Source organism: Leptodactylus fuscus, chromosome 4, assembly GCF_031893055.1.
Source record: "Leptodactylus fuscus isolate aLepFus1 chromosome 4, aLepFus1.hap2, whole genome shotgun sequence".
NCBI lineage: Eukaryota > Metazoa > Chordata > Amphibia > Anura > Leptodactylidae > Leptodactylus > Leptodactylus fuscus.
In genome coordinates this window covers 194,334,832-194,350,187 of record NC_134268.1, presented here as the reverse complement: position 1 = coordinate 194,350,187, position 15,356 = coordinate 194,334,832, and the positions used below count along the sequence as shown (strand labels likewise).

The window sequence follows — 15,356 nt, the reverse complement described above, 5'->3', positions numbered from 1 at the left end:
AACGCGACGCTCATTCTGACACCTAACACGTGTCAGAGCGCGGCGCTTCAAAACAGATCCCATTGACTTCAATGGGTTCAAGCTTACACGCGCTACACATTGCAATCAATGGGAGGCTTTGTAACCCATTGATTTCAATGTGTAGCACGTAAGCCGGCACCCATTGAAGTCAATGGGATCTGTTTTAAAGCACCGCACTCTGACACGTGTTACGTGTCAGAATGAGCGGCGCGTTACTCCGTGGGAACAGAGCCTTAAGCTGGACTGTATTGACCCTTAATTATTAGGTTGATTGTATTAGGTTGAGGCAGCTTTTTGCAGGTTTTGCTGCAGTTTTTTGAGCTAAAGCCAAGAATGGCTACAAAAGAATAGGAAATATATAGGAAGTTCTTATACTTCTACCTTTTGCTCAATCCACTACTGGCTTTGGCTCAAAAAAACGCAGCAAAATCTGCAACAAAAAAGCTTAATTTGGAGCCTCAGCCTTATAGTCCAGTGATGGATTCACAGCTCGGGCTGTTTCGGGAAACAGTCAACAGTCTTGTTGTCTGAGATCTGTGCTCCTATAGCGTAGGGGGTCAGTTACAGTAGTTGTCCATATTGGATTACTGTACGGTGTCTGATTAAATAAGAACATGAGATGGCAGCGAATGTGGGCAGATATTTGCTCTGAAGCCTGGAGAATTGAGAATGCAGCTGTGAAGTATAATCCAGACTTTAACTCAGGATCACTGTCAATTAGCTGTGTGATGGGTTTACAGAATTGCTCAACATTTTGTGTAGGTGAAGTCTATGTGGTCTTTCATTTACAGGTATACTTCAATGGTTGTCATCCACACAACACTAGTGCCTCAATAGTACAAGTGAATACAAGAAGTAATATATCTTATCAGTGACAAATGCTTCTTTCACCACTTATTATTAGAACAGCAAAGTGGTTTTGCAGTATTTATTCCCAGTTTTCTATTATAAAATTGAAAGTGTAGCTCTAATAATAATAATAATAACAACATTGATATATATATATATATATATATATATATATATATATATATATATATATATATATATTTTGTCTTTGCTAATGTGTCGTGACTCGTGACTGGCGACCGTTTTTGTAATATGCTATATTAACCTATGTAACTTCCCTTGTATTAAAAATCAGGCTGCCCTATCCCTACATTCTTCCTAAAAAAGAAAAAAATATATATATTATATATGATTTGATTTGATTCGATTTATATATATGTAGCAGGAGAGAGATTGAGATAGATATATATATATATATATATATATATATATATATATATATATATATATATATGTATAATCTCAATCTCTCTCTTGAGATATATATATATATATATATATATATATATATTTGTTTTAATAATATATAAAATATATTAATGTAGAATAAACAATACAAAATACAGTTTAACACATTTCTTAATAAAATATATTTTGTTGGATAATATGCTTATAACATAGAATAACTCCCACATATTTGGCATCCCCATGCCTATAGCTATTTATACTTCCAACATAGACAATATGTTTAGATCAGAGCAGGGTGAAAAAAGGGAAAAAAACACTATTCAATTAAATAAAGAAAGAAAAATGAGACCCCTTTGATGGCGGATTATTCCAGACATGGTGAAGTTCAACATGCTGATCGTTCTTTTATCTACATCTGCCATTGTGGGATAGTTGGGGCAACCCATACACAGTACATGGTCATCAGATCTACCAAAATCAGCAGGTGTGAAGACTTGACTATAGACCACTATAACCATTGCACAAACATGATAAGATATGTTTCATGTTCTATTAAAAACCTATAATATTTCACCGGATGCTTCTTTTCTATTGTATTGACGTTAAATCTGTCATTTTGTTTCATCCGAAGTCCAACAGCCAGACCCAAACCAGCCGAAACCAGAGGGAGCCCAGATGTTAGCCATGCGAGGAGAGCAGCTGGGAGTAGTCACAAACTGGCCGCCTTCATTAGAAGCCGCACTACAGCGATGGGGAACCATATCACCTAAAGCGCCCTGCCTTACCACTATGGATACCAATGGAAAGCCACTCTACATATTGACATATGGTAAGAGTCTGGATTTGTGTTGACTTCGCATAGTTTGGGTGAAAGAAAAGATGAAAGTCTATTTAACGTCATTGGCCGTACTTAAAGTGAATGTTCTAAAAGCAGATGAGGAGGTCTGTAAAACTAAGACCAGATGGGCGGGTAAGGTGAACACCAAATGCTTGTCTTATGTAAAGGCTATTGAAGTTGTGGGATTGACTTCTGCACATAAACTAATCACTTACAACGAAGGCAATGGAAGTAACGTCACTTTGATGAATGACTTTACTGCGGTGACTTCTATATGTTCTGACATTCATTACCTTCCAGCTCGAGGAATGAGATTAATATGTAAATGTATTTCTGTTACTAATATATGTCCATATTACAGTTGTAAGATGCATCTGTTTTGCATAGGCCATCTGGCTGGTCAGGGAAGGGGGAGGCCATGCTTCAATTAAAATTTTTATGATATAGTTGTACATTTTTGTGTTTTAACCATTTCAGGGTTTGTTCCTTGGCCCCCACAACTTTACCAGAGTGCCAAAGGAAACTTTGTCTTGAAGGTGATCTGTTAGTAGGCAATGGGTAAAGAACAAATTCCTGTATCTTGTTGGAATGACTCTGCTCTTTCTATAGATACCTTTGTTATGCAGCTATGAGGCCCCATTTGCTTGCTGGGTTTATTCAATACCTGTTTCCTTCTGTAAGACTGCATTTAATGGGGAACCTTTAGGGAAGCTAAAATGTCCAATTGTAATAGAGATTTAGCAGAGTTGAAAGTTTAGAGGACCTTACACAACTTCTACCAACTCCAGTCCTTTGTGTCCTTTAATAGGCAACGCTCCATTAATTTCAACACAGTTGGATTTTTTTTTCTCTCTAGCCCGTACCATTCCTGAGCAATCAATGATGTTAGTTTTGGTGCACGATATTCTGTCAGATGGGTGGTGTCAAGCAGGAACAGGCAAGGGAATGTGATTCTGAACACTGACTCTAAGTAGACATAGTCAGATCTCAAAACCACACTCCCTCCTCTGCTCTGTTCTGGCCCTGCCCATCTGACATTACAGAGCCTAATTATCATCATATCATATCATAATTTATTATTATTATTATTATTATTATTATTATTATTATTATTATTATCATCATATCAGGAACCAAAAATAACAGCTTTGATTGCTCAGAAATGGTGGGAGGTAGGGAAAAAATACCAACCGTGCCAGAATCAGTGGAGCGGAACTTACTGAACATTGCAAAACTGGATTGTTAGGCAGCATAAAAATTGAGTAGGCCATCACCCTTCGAATCTCCATCTTGGTTATCAGGTTTGTCTTGTCCCCTGGATGTTTTTAATACTGTTGATCTATTCTGAGTAGGTCAGCTGTGTTAGATTCAGGACCTGTGCCAGCACCCAGAAAATTCATGCAGGCGCCTGGGCCCACAGCACCTGGGGGGCCCGCTCAGTTTCTGCAGTAAGCGCTTCCATAAGTACTGTTGGAAGAACTCATTGCATACTTATCAAAATGAAGCGGTAGGTGCAGATTTTATTCTCAGCACTCTTAGTACCTCGGGGGTGGGGTAGCATAGGGATGGCAGGAGTGGGACAGTGGCAAAGAGAGAGTAACTGAGGGATGACTGTGGATGCTGATACTAATAGGTGGGTGTCGCTGACATTGCACTACATTACACATTGCATTACAGTTATATGAGGAACAAAGGGATCATTGGGGTTTCATATTGACTGGTTGGGGATAATAGAGAGATGACAGGGCACTGACATTGACAGGTGAGCCGTAACTGAGAGGGGAGGTGGGGTTGATACTTATAGGTGAGGGTTTACAGTGCATTCTTTGTAATGCAAAGGTTGAAAGTTACAGATGACCTATAGCCATTCCATTGGGTCTACTACAGCAGTATTCACTCAATTTCACACGGTTTTTTAATGCAAAAAGCATAAGTTGCACCACAAAGATGCCCACTGAGGCTCTGTCACCCAAAGGCCCACACAGACCTGGAGCCAGTCCCGGTCATATTAGTTGACGGTTTTACACCCGGATACCCACTGATCACCTGACCTAGGTAGCCTCCAGCATCAGAACCTACACAGGGAATGAAGACAGCAGCAGAAGGCTCTGTGCACATTATATTATATTATAGTGTCAGTTCTGGAGTACAGCATACAATAAAGGTAAAAAGCCGCAGTAACGGGGAATATAGAAGGTCGCTGTAATTGTATTAATAATGTTAAAATGAGTACATTTGGAGGCGCTCTCAGTAGGGGCTGATCCGTTCTGAGTTTTTGTATAGGAATCTATGGTTCATACATATACCTCTGGACGTTATCCAGCAGAACTGGCACTAGTATAAGAATACTCACCAGAAATCCTCCATTGTATTTGTTCTTGAGCGTTGAAAAAGCACTTAGTAAATTGGTTCTAAATTGGAACACTTAATGGCCGACACTATGATCCAGTCCGGCTGTCTGCAGATGATAATTTCTAAAAATTGCTCCAGTGATTTGTTGTGCGATCAGACAGTGCAAACACCCATAACGTGACATGAAATGCAATTTTCCTGGCAATGATAAATGCACTGTCTGCAATGGCAGCTACTGAGCAATCATAGATTCATTCTCTCCATACTTGTGCTGATGAAAAAATTATATTGGAATTAGTGTTTGTGGCCTTCTGTATATCGGAGTCAAATGAATCGTTTTATAGACCCACCGGTTCATGATGTAAGTTTTATACAGTATTGAATGAAGAGTCCCATACAGGTGTAGCTATAAGTTGCTGCATCAGGATAACTCACAATGAATGCCATTGAAAACAATGGTGAAAAAAAGTCAAGTTAAGATGATTGGGAACTGCCTACTTACGCTAGGTTCACACTGGCGTGTGTCTCTCCATCGTCGGGTCTGTATGGGCACCTGAAAGATGGGGTGTCGGTTACCTGCAGACCCGCTAGACCAGTGATGGCGAACCTATGGCACGGGTGTCAGAGGTGGCACTCAGAGCCCTCTCTGTGGGCACGCATCTGTGGCACAGATCATACTGTGTGGGGCCCACTGTGGAACAGGTTGTTACTGTATGGAGGCCATTGTGGAGCAAATTTTACTGTGTGTGGTCCACTGTGAAGCAGATTGTACTGTGTGGGGACCCTTCACTATTTATATCACTTGCCCTTGTTATCACTGGAATGTAAGGCAACGGGGGCAACGAGGCAGATTTTGACAGCAGATTTCGCCTCAAAATCTGCCTCCATACAATGATGGTCTATGGATTCCGCCTGAGGAAAGCAATAGCAGTGAATGGGAGGCAAAAAACGCTCAGCGTTTCTTTTTTGCAAAAAACCACGACTGAAAACGCCTAGCGTTTTTTTACAGTCCATTCACTTTCGGGGAGGGGAAAACCGCCTGGTGTTTTCTAAAGCAGTTTTTAGCAAATATTTCTCCAGAAAACGCCTTAAGTTCAAAACACTGCTTCCTAATTAGGAAGAGGTTTTTTTTTCTGGACCAAAATAAGGCAGGCGGTTTTGACGTGCGAACTAGCCCTAAGTCTATGGCTCTAGTATAATGTAGCTGAGGTTGGAGCAGTCACTTCAAGCAGTAGTTTTCCCAACAATATAAACCTTAGAATAGTGCTTTCGGTGTAATATGAAAGATATGTAATATTTCCAGAGATGTCACCAGTTAAAAACATATTCAGAATTGGGAGCAACTGCAGCTACATATAAATATTCCAGTCCTGACTGTATTTTCAACTGGTGACATTTTTGGAAATTTTACAGCTAGAACTGTGATCTTGGTGTCATATAAAAGTCTTTTATAGGAAAGTGTCAGTAAAACAGGAGCTCTCATGTAATGCAGGGAAGCGGAGACCGGAAGGATTAATTGAAACAGATCTATATCTCTGGTATGACAGAACATAAAACGGTGATTCAGGTGTCATATGAAAGAAGACATTCAGCTTTCGTATGGCACCAAGATCACAGTTCTACATTTTAAAATGATGCAGTTATATCTGCTTTAAGTGTCACTCACAGCCAAACCTCAGCTTACCTGCATACCTGCATTACACAAGAGTTCTCCCCTCCTGCTTCCAGTGAAAGCAGTGTATAGCTCTCAATAGAGAAACCTGAAAAAAAAATAGAGAAATTCAGAATTTCACAGAAAGCCCCAAAAATTTGTATTAAAATATATTACAAAATTTACCAATGACACACCGAAAGATTGAAAGTTTAGTTATGCTTTAAGTAAATAGGTTTTCCAAAATGTTAATATTGATGATCCATCCTTAGGATAGATGATTAATATTAGATCGGTCCAATCATCTGATCTATGACATTGTGTCTATTAGTCGTCAGCTATTTTTGCAGCACATTCCCATGTGGATGGGATTGAACTGTAATACCAAGCAAAGCTGCTATACATTGTCCCACCTCTGGGACCCGCACCGAATTTCCCCAGGTTCTGTCGCCTGGCTCTACCTCACTGCAACCGCGCTGACAGTGTAATCCAGGCTGCCCTCTACGGTTGGGCTTTACAGAAACAGTGTAGAGGTGGGACCCACATCTATCACATGTTTATAGTCTATCCTCTGCATAAATGCCTTTCGTGGGAAAACCCTTTTAGTCTGAGGCCCCACGTTGCAGAAATGCAGCTTTTTTGTTGCAGATTTTGCCGAGGTTTTTTGAGCCAAAGCCGAGAGTGGGTACAAAAGGAATGGGAGTTATATAGGAAGTTCTTATACTTAGCCCTACTGCTGAATCCACTCCTGGCTTTGGCTCAAAAAACAGCAGCAAAATCTGCAATAAAAAAAGCTATGATTCCACAACGTGTGGCCTCAGCCATAAAGGGGTTGTCCAGATAAAAATGGACAATCCTTTTAAGGTTTAAATAAGTTGGGGGCAGTTGCTCCGGTGTCCTCCCGTGTCATCTCCTCTTGCGGTGTCTTCCAGCGTTGTAATGAAGCTGCTGATTGTCCTTGGCGGTCACGGGCCCTTCAACGAAGGGCCTGAATGTCGCTACCTCTGACATCATGGCTCCTCTTTCTGAGGCTGCTGACTGACATGATTGCTGAGGCCTATCACAATGCCGTAAGAGACCTGATAGAGCAAATGAACCAGGAGGCGCGGGACGACAATGGAGCAAAAGCGACAGGTGAGCATTTATTCTTTCACTGCCCCCAACAGATTTAAACTTTAAAAGTTTAGCCTGGACAACCCCTTTAAACAATGTTTTAAAGGAGCTGGACAACCCCTTTTAGATTATGAGATCCATATCACATGTTAGTAATTGTGTATTCCTTTATATAACCGCTTCAGATAAAGTAACAGACTCACACGCACAGAGCGTTACATCTAGGTTTACAATTTTTTTGCGATCCATTTATATTTTTGGTAAAACTTTTCACGGTCAGATTTCAGCCACGATGTTGAAGTTTTATAATTTATTGGCGTTTTTGATGGCATCCTTCTCTAGGCGTTGCCTTCCATGTGGCATTTATTTCACATTAACCTTAATGAGGAAAACATGAAAAAACTACAAGTAAAAATATAGGCCATTTTAGGGGATTTTGAGAGTGTGAAGTGAACCTTTTTTTATTGACATAAGCCTAGATTTTTCAGTTTCCTCGACTCTTTTGGTTGGAATGTTTCGTTGAGTTCTGCCATAGTAAATCTTTGGCAAATAAACTTTGAAGACGCTGTTGGTTCTCCTGACCTCAGTGTTTACATTCGAAGTGAAAAGGCAAATCTTATTAGCGAGTCTCACACTTCGGCTTCCTCTCTGCTAGATGACTGCCTTGCCCTTTGGCGGCCAGAAAATGTATAAGAAAATAAAAGAGTAGATTAATTTTGCCTTGACGTCCCGGCTCCAGTCACTTATTAACCATTAACGCTCATTCTGCAGAAATCACGCGGACGGAATATTCGAGGAAAGTAATGACTGTGTAACCGTAACAAGGTTATGTAAGGTGCAGCCATGGTTAACCGAATAATTAACACTTGTAACGTAGAATTGTGAATGTCGGAGCTTTTCTATCCCATTGAAATTTTAAGAGTATCACAAAATTTTAAGTTTAGTTCCCCCCGATGACTCATAATAGGCTTTTATGGCTACAGAATATATAATGTAACGATCGAGAAGCCGTAAATGGCAGCTATGTTATAGAATAGGGATATCCTTGACAAGGTGTCATTTACTGTAGGCTGTCCCCATAAACAATAGTTCCAGAAAAGGACCCCCAATAGACGACACTGCCAACAAAATCAGCAGCAGTTTTATATCTTATAAATATTGTCGGTGAAAACTTGTTCTGCTGATGTTCCAGTTTTTGTACAGATCCCCAAATCCCCTGCTTTCCCTTCATATACCCATAAAATAACAATATATATATATATATATATATATATATATATATATATATATATATGTGCCCCTTGAGGTTCATATAATTATATACCGTATATACTCGAGTATAAGCTGACCCGAATATAAGCCAAGGCCCCTAATTTTACCACAAAAAACTGGGAAAACTTATTGACTCGAGTATAAGCCGAGGGGGAAAAATGCAGCAGCTACTGGAAAATTTCAAAAAATAAAATGGTCGGAGTTTTTGGGTGTAGTAGATGCTGGGTACTGGGGAAGGGGAGGGGGTGTTTTGGTTGTCTGTCTGCCCCTTCCCTGAGCTTGAGGACTGTTTTTTTTTTGTTTTTTTTTCCCCCCACTTGTAATTCAGTCTGGCTGAATATAGGGGATCTGCAGTGCTCCTATTAACCCCTTCCCAATGGAGCAGGAGCACTATAATCAGTAGACCGGGCACTGTCAGACACAGGATCACTAATGTGTTTTTGTTTCACAGTCATTTTCTACTTTCATATGTATTCTAGGGAAAGGAGCGATTTAGAACATTTATTTTATTTATTTTTTATGATTTTTTTTAAAGCTTCTTTTTTTTTTTTTCACTATTGCAAGGGAGATTCTATACATTACAATTGCGGCTGGTCATAGATCCCCCCCCCCCCCCCCCAAAAAAAAATAAAATATATATATATATATATATATATATATATATATATATATATATATATATTATTTTTTTTTTTTTTTTTTTTTTTTGCTTGACTCGAGTATAAGCCGAGGGGGGGCTTTTTCAGAACAAAAACTGTGCTGAAAAACTCAGCTTATACTCGAGTGTATACAGTAAGTATAATCAAAGTAATATAAATATTTGAACTGAAAATCCAATATACAGTCTATCAAACGCAAAGCCTTTTTTGTTACACGGAGCTTAATTTTTTTAATTCACTCTGGCCCATAATAAAGATACATGATGGATATTGTGGGATGGTACTTCTCTTACTGATGGCTCTATTTCTAAGTTATCCACTCCCTTCTGGTCCTTGGCTGTGTCATGTGACCAGTAATATATTTATTTATTATGCTTACTTATATAGCACCATTATATTCTGCAACACATTACAGACAGTGACAGTCGCTGTCCCATATAGGGCTCACAATCTACATTCCCTATCAGTATGTCTTTGAAATTTGGGAGGAAACCTACGCAAACATTTGAAAAATATATAAACTCCTTCAGATGTTGTCCTTAGCTGGATTCGAACCCAGGACTCCAACGCTGCCAGGCAACAATGCTAACCACTGAGCCTCCAGCTGAAACTGCATCTTATGTGTGTGCAGGATGTCAGTTTCTCTATTCATTCTTATGAGAGCCTCAATGACCAGAGAAACGGACTTCCTGTCAATTGGAGAGTCTGATTGCTGGTCACATGACACGGAACCATGTAGCCACCGGTAAATAAAATGACTGCAATCACTACAATTTCTATCGTGAACACTTGGTTCCCTTTCCTTGTTTTATTTTCTATCATTTGACCACTCCTTAATGGGGTTTACTGGATTTATTAATTGATGATTTTTTTCTCAGGTCAGGTCATCAATTAAAGTTTGGCTGGAGCCCAATATCCAGGCCCCTGGCCAAAAAATAGCTGGAAAAATAACAATGCTGTACACAGTGGCAGAACTAGCTTCAAAGCGGCTGTAGCAGCAGCCATGGGGCCCTGTTGGCCCCCTGCTGTCTCCCCAATCCACCGCTCGGTGCTAAGCCAGTCCAGGACAGCTTATCTTGGACTGGCTTAGGTAAGCAAAAATGCCGCCTTCCCTGAGGCCCTGGCATAGCACCGCCTGAAGCGGTCGCTTCAGGTCGCCTCATGGGAGGTGCGGCGCTGGCTGTTACCTTCTGGGTTTCTCCAGCAGATACTACTGCTATTTACTTCTGATCTCCACTCCTGCCCTCGGCTGCCTCCGTTTCTCTTCAGCCTCCAGATGACCCAGGCTGCTCCTCTGAATATCGTCATAGATGTGATGGAGGACAGACTGGACACCCTGGAGGGCAAAAGGGGAAGCATAAGTTGTTACCTGCTTCAGTAATCCAAGGTTGCAAGCCCATAGCTGCTACTATGGCGGTAGTTCCGCCACTGTGTACGGCGCCTTCCCTCTTCGAGGAGCTATTTGGCTGGGGGCCTGAATATTGGACTCCCAACAATTTTTAACGATCTGAAAATAGGTCAATTAAAAAGTTCTGGAAAACCCCTTTAAGGAGTGATTAAAGGACTGAAATAAAGGATCTGGTTTAATTCCCGATGCAGCGCCCCATTTGTCCACGGGCTGTGTCTGGTATTGCAGCTCACCTCCTTTCATTCTGTAGTATCAAACACTGCCTATGGACAGATGTGATATTGTTTCCTAGAAAAAGCCGATTCCTTTTTCCTAATCTTGCACATCTTCTCGAAAACTTACAGAATTATGTATTGACTTTCTGCCAAGGGTCTATTATTCTTGACATTTTTCCTAAATCTATGTCCATTTTTTTCCAGGCTGTCAGCTCAATACATCTTATATCAGAAACTTCATGTTCCTTTTAGGAGCTATTTATTGCCTTGACCTGTCAGTGGATTACACCCAGACCCTGACTTAATTTTCCTTACAGAAAAATCTGAATATGAACATTTTCCTTGACTTTAAGTTTGCTTTACATTTCTATTTTTGCTTTTTCTTGAAGTCGCGGCTTACCCCATGTTATTGAGTCTTATTTCCATTTCCTTTTAAAGTGGATCTGTGCTCCAAATGATAAACTTTTATGTGCTCGTGGGCTCTGCTTCTTGTAGTCTATGCTGCAATTCATTTGCAGAGGCAGCAGTTTGTACTTCAGAGCTGCACTTCCTACTTTAATGGGAAAGGGCAAGACGGTGAAACTTTGCTGGGTTGTTATAAAGTTATGAAACAATGTTCTCTGGTAACTAAATCATGCAGTAAGCATACGATATATACAGACTGTTCCTTGCCCTCTCCTCCCTCCTCTCTCACCCGCATGATATTTCTGATATATGCCCTAGACATAGGAAAACAAACTCCATGAGTTGTTCCTCTCTTTAATGGATTCAGCTGTCAAGGACAGCCTGGGAGAAAACACATTTGTAATAATGTGAGATATACAGTTTTAGTTAAAAAAACAAAACAAAACAAAAAATCTGTAGAGCATAATAGAAGGTAACTTTGAGATTAGCAGAACTGGTGAATTACACGTAACACATATTTCCAACCAGAAGCTGAAAATCGGCTGTAACGGGATATTCCGGGACTTATTAATTGATGGTCAGAGGTCCGACCCCCAGGCCGATCAGCTGTGTGAAGAGGCTGCAGGATTTGTGGCCTCTTCAGTTCTTACCAAGCACAGTTCTGTACATTGGTGTAGTAGCTGTGCTTGGTATAGTGGCTCAGTCCATTTGCTTCAATGGGACTGAGCTGTAATCTGGTCATGTGACCAATGAATGTGATGTCACATAACCTGCCAAGTGGTGCACCACTGCTGCTTCAAGCGGCTAATCCGCGGGGGACCCGGGTGTAGAACCCCAACAGATCTTCAACTGATATCCTAGCCTAGCCTTAAAAGTCCTGAAATCTTCAGACTGTGAAGGATACGCCCACCTGACAAAAAGTATGGTTAGTCCCAGCTGGCGTTATATTCATACTTATTCAGGAGGATTAAAGGTCCATTCACATGGAGTATCTTGGTGCTGATTTTAACGCTGAATCCACATCAGAATCCATGTGGGAAAAAAAGCCTCCCATTAACTTCAATGGATTACTTTTTCTGTGAGCAGAAAAAGGAACCCATTGAAGTCAATGGGAGTTTTTTTTTTCCCATTTGGATTCTGACGCGGATTCAGCGTGAAAATCAGCGCCAAAAAACTGTTTGAAAGGACCCTAACAGAGGGATGACTTAGGGCTCGTTCACATCTGTGCCCGGTCTCCATTCTGCAGGTTTCCGTTTCCTGCACAAAACAGAGGCAGGAGACGGAAACCTGCAGGACTCTTTCATACCCATTGGTATGAGTGGGTGAGAAAGCTGTCCGGCCGTGAGCGGCGGTGAGCGTTTTATGCTCTCCGCCGCGAAACCGTTTTTTTTAAAATCCGGACACAGAGTTGGACATGCAGTACTCTGTGTCCGGTTTAAAAAAAACAGTTTTGCGGTGGAGAGCATAAAATGCTCACCGCTGCTCACGGCCGGACCCGGTCTGTGGATTCCGTCTTCTTGCATGCAGAAGACGGAAACCACAGAACGGAGTGCCGAATGCAGGTTTGAACCTAGCGTTAGTGCAGAGTAATAGTAGATGATTTCCTTAGTGTACCGGTCATATCCTCGGTTATGTTGTTAGCCTTACGTTTTGCTTATGAGTCACTCCATTTATTATATGAGATTCTTATAATCTTTATGATTTTTTTCTTATAGGAAAACTGTGGACAAGAAGTATGAAGGTTGCCTACAATATTCTACATAAACTGGGAACTAAGCAGGAGCCGATGGTCAGGCCTGGAGATAGGGTAATGCTATGTACTGTGCACTCTTGGTAGTTGAGTCTTTATGTACTATGTTGGGGAACACAAGTTTTTGTTGTACCATTTTTTTGTATGTGTGTGTACTTTCTACTTTTATTGTCGTTATAAAGTAAGCTCATGAGTCAAAGATCATTGTTCCTGTAAAATATGTGGGCTTTATTATACCTTAAAGTTTACATCGATTTATAAAACATGTTTTTGTGAATGAATAGTATGAGTAATACTTTGTAATATATATTATTAAGGAAAAATGCTTCTTTCTCCACATATCAGGCTGAATATGAGGAACTTTGTAATATACATTATTAAGGAAAAATGCTTCTTTCTCCATATATCAGGCTGAATATAAAATAATTAGTAGTATATGTAATTAAGGAAAAATGCTTTATTCTACACGTCAGGCTGCTTTTGTCCCCTCCCTTTAGTCATAGAACCATATCCAGCCTTACACCTAGAAAACTGTGGAGAGGGAAGGGGCTGCTGAGTAGTAAGTGCTTTATTGCCTTACTCTCCACAATGGTCGAATGTTATTGTTATATTGCTAAGCATAGTAGAGTCATAAGCACTATCTTACTAAGCATAGCAGAGCCAGCAGCACTATGGGTGTCTCTCCCCCAGGGGACGGCCATGGAATACCTCTGTTTATAGCTAAAGAGAACCGATATTCTCCTGACGTGTGTTTCAGTCAATGTTTGCATTTCCCTTTAAATAATTCAAAAGAATCTTTTTTCATAACTCTGTGTTGTGCCATCCCTCCGTTATTCCTCCTGTAAATTTCTAAATGATTTGACAACTGGGTGGTTTCGTTGCCCTGACGGTGTGACACTGTCAGCATTGATTGGACAGGGTTAGAGTATGTAGAGACCCTCCAATTTATAACACCCTATGGTGAGTAGAAGAGATTTATTATATTGAGTACAGGACATGAAAAGTTGCAATTAGTTGGTTTTTTTGTGCAATAATTTGCAACTTTTTACGCTGCTCTTGTTTCTTTTCTGAAAGGGGCATGGTGAGTAGTGTATGATTGGTGTAAATCTGCCCGTTATGAGCCTGGTCATTAGGTGAACCCTCCCCCTGGCGCAGAAAATATAAAGACTGGTGTCTTAGGGCTCGTTCACATGGGGCAAGAGGGGGGCGGATTTTGGCGCTGAATGAACGTCAGAATCTGCCCCCTCACAATAGAGGTCTATGCAGACCGCTAGCCTCCTTTTTTCCGCGAGCTGCCCTTTCTTAAGGTGGATACCGCCTTGCGGCAGCACCCTCCGGACTAGTCCCATTCATTTTGGCCTACTCCAGAGCGGAAAGGCGCATTTTGCTCCTATTCTTCCCGCATCAAAATGAGGACCAAAGTGCGCCATCCCGTGCGCCTTACAGATCCCCCATCATAAATTTTGTAGAAGGAAGAAAAGAGTAACCGCACAACATGGAGATGTAAAAATAATAATAATTTTATAAAGAATAATTATTTGTTGAAGCCAAGCTATCATGAGAACGGACAAATTCTCTTTAAATATTTTCAGTTTAAAAAAACCCCAAAACCTTCAAATTCTATAAATGCAGAGATGACACGGGGGTCTGTGCAGCGCTCCTCTTCCACACTTGCTACAAAATGTCACTGCACTGTAAAGGCATAATTATGTTTCGGCACCTAGTAATTTCACAGCTCTGTTCCCTGAAAGGGCAGGATTTAGCAAGGACTTACAGTGCAGATGGAATTCCTACAGTCACATTGCTTGGTCTCACTAGAATAAATATGCTCGAGCCATTTATCTACTTTTTATGTTTTCCACCCAATGTGGGAGTGAGACCAGCCTAAACATTTAATTTCCTTCTGAAAATACAATTCCAAAGACAGCTTTTTAATTACGGCCGTGTAAGTACAAATCTCTCATATTTGTGGGGCCACAATTACACCGTGCAGGCTTGTAGAGAGCTAATACTTTCATTCTACAACAAAAGACCCAAAATGTTTTAAAGGAAAAAAATGAAATTACAAAAAAAAATAAAAAATTCCAGCACTTTTCTTCATTCTTTGCCTACTTCCCATTGATCCTATTTTTTATATTTAAAACTGAGAAATATGTAAAGGATTAAACCTGTCGCCTTCCTCCTCTCCTTCTCACTGTCTTGTGTCTGGCTGGAGCTGGAGCCTCCCTGCTGTGCCCAGTCTGTAGTAGGACAAAACAAGATGGGACCAAGTTGCCGACTCCAGCTTTACTTTGAATTATATTCTCCAATTATTATTATACTAGCTTCTGCCCGCGACTTTGTCTGCGTGTTGTTGGCGTTGATGATCCGCCTATATTCAGCAAATTGCTGCCGTCGATGATTTGCCTACTCTGG

At 40.6% G+C, this 15,356-nt stretch overlaps 1 protein-coding gene across 10 annotated transcripts in view; it reads left to right on the top strand.

Annotated features, from left to right (window-relative positions):
- DIP2C (disco interacting protein 2 homolog C) overlaps nucleotides 1-15,356 on the top strand; it is a 346,599-nt gene that overhangs the window by 217,499 nt on the left and 113,744 nt on the right. For all 10 annotated transcript variants that reach the window (XM_075271576.1, XM_075271574.1, XM_075271578.1 and 7 more), the window contains 2 exons: nucleotides 1,910-2,107; nucleotides 12,907-12,998. In XM_075271576.1, the coding sequence (XP_075127677.1) occupies nucleotides 1,910-2,107; nucleotides 12,907-12,998 (290 nt within the window). The remainder of the gene's footprint in view (nucleotides 1-1,909; nucleotides 2,108-12,906; nucleotides 12,999-15,356) is intronic.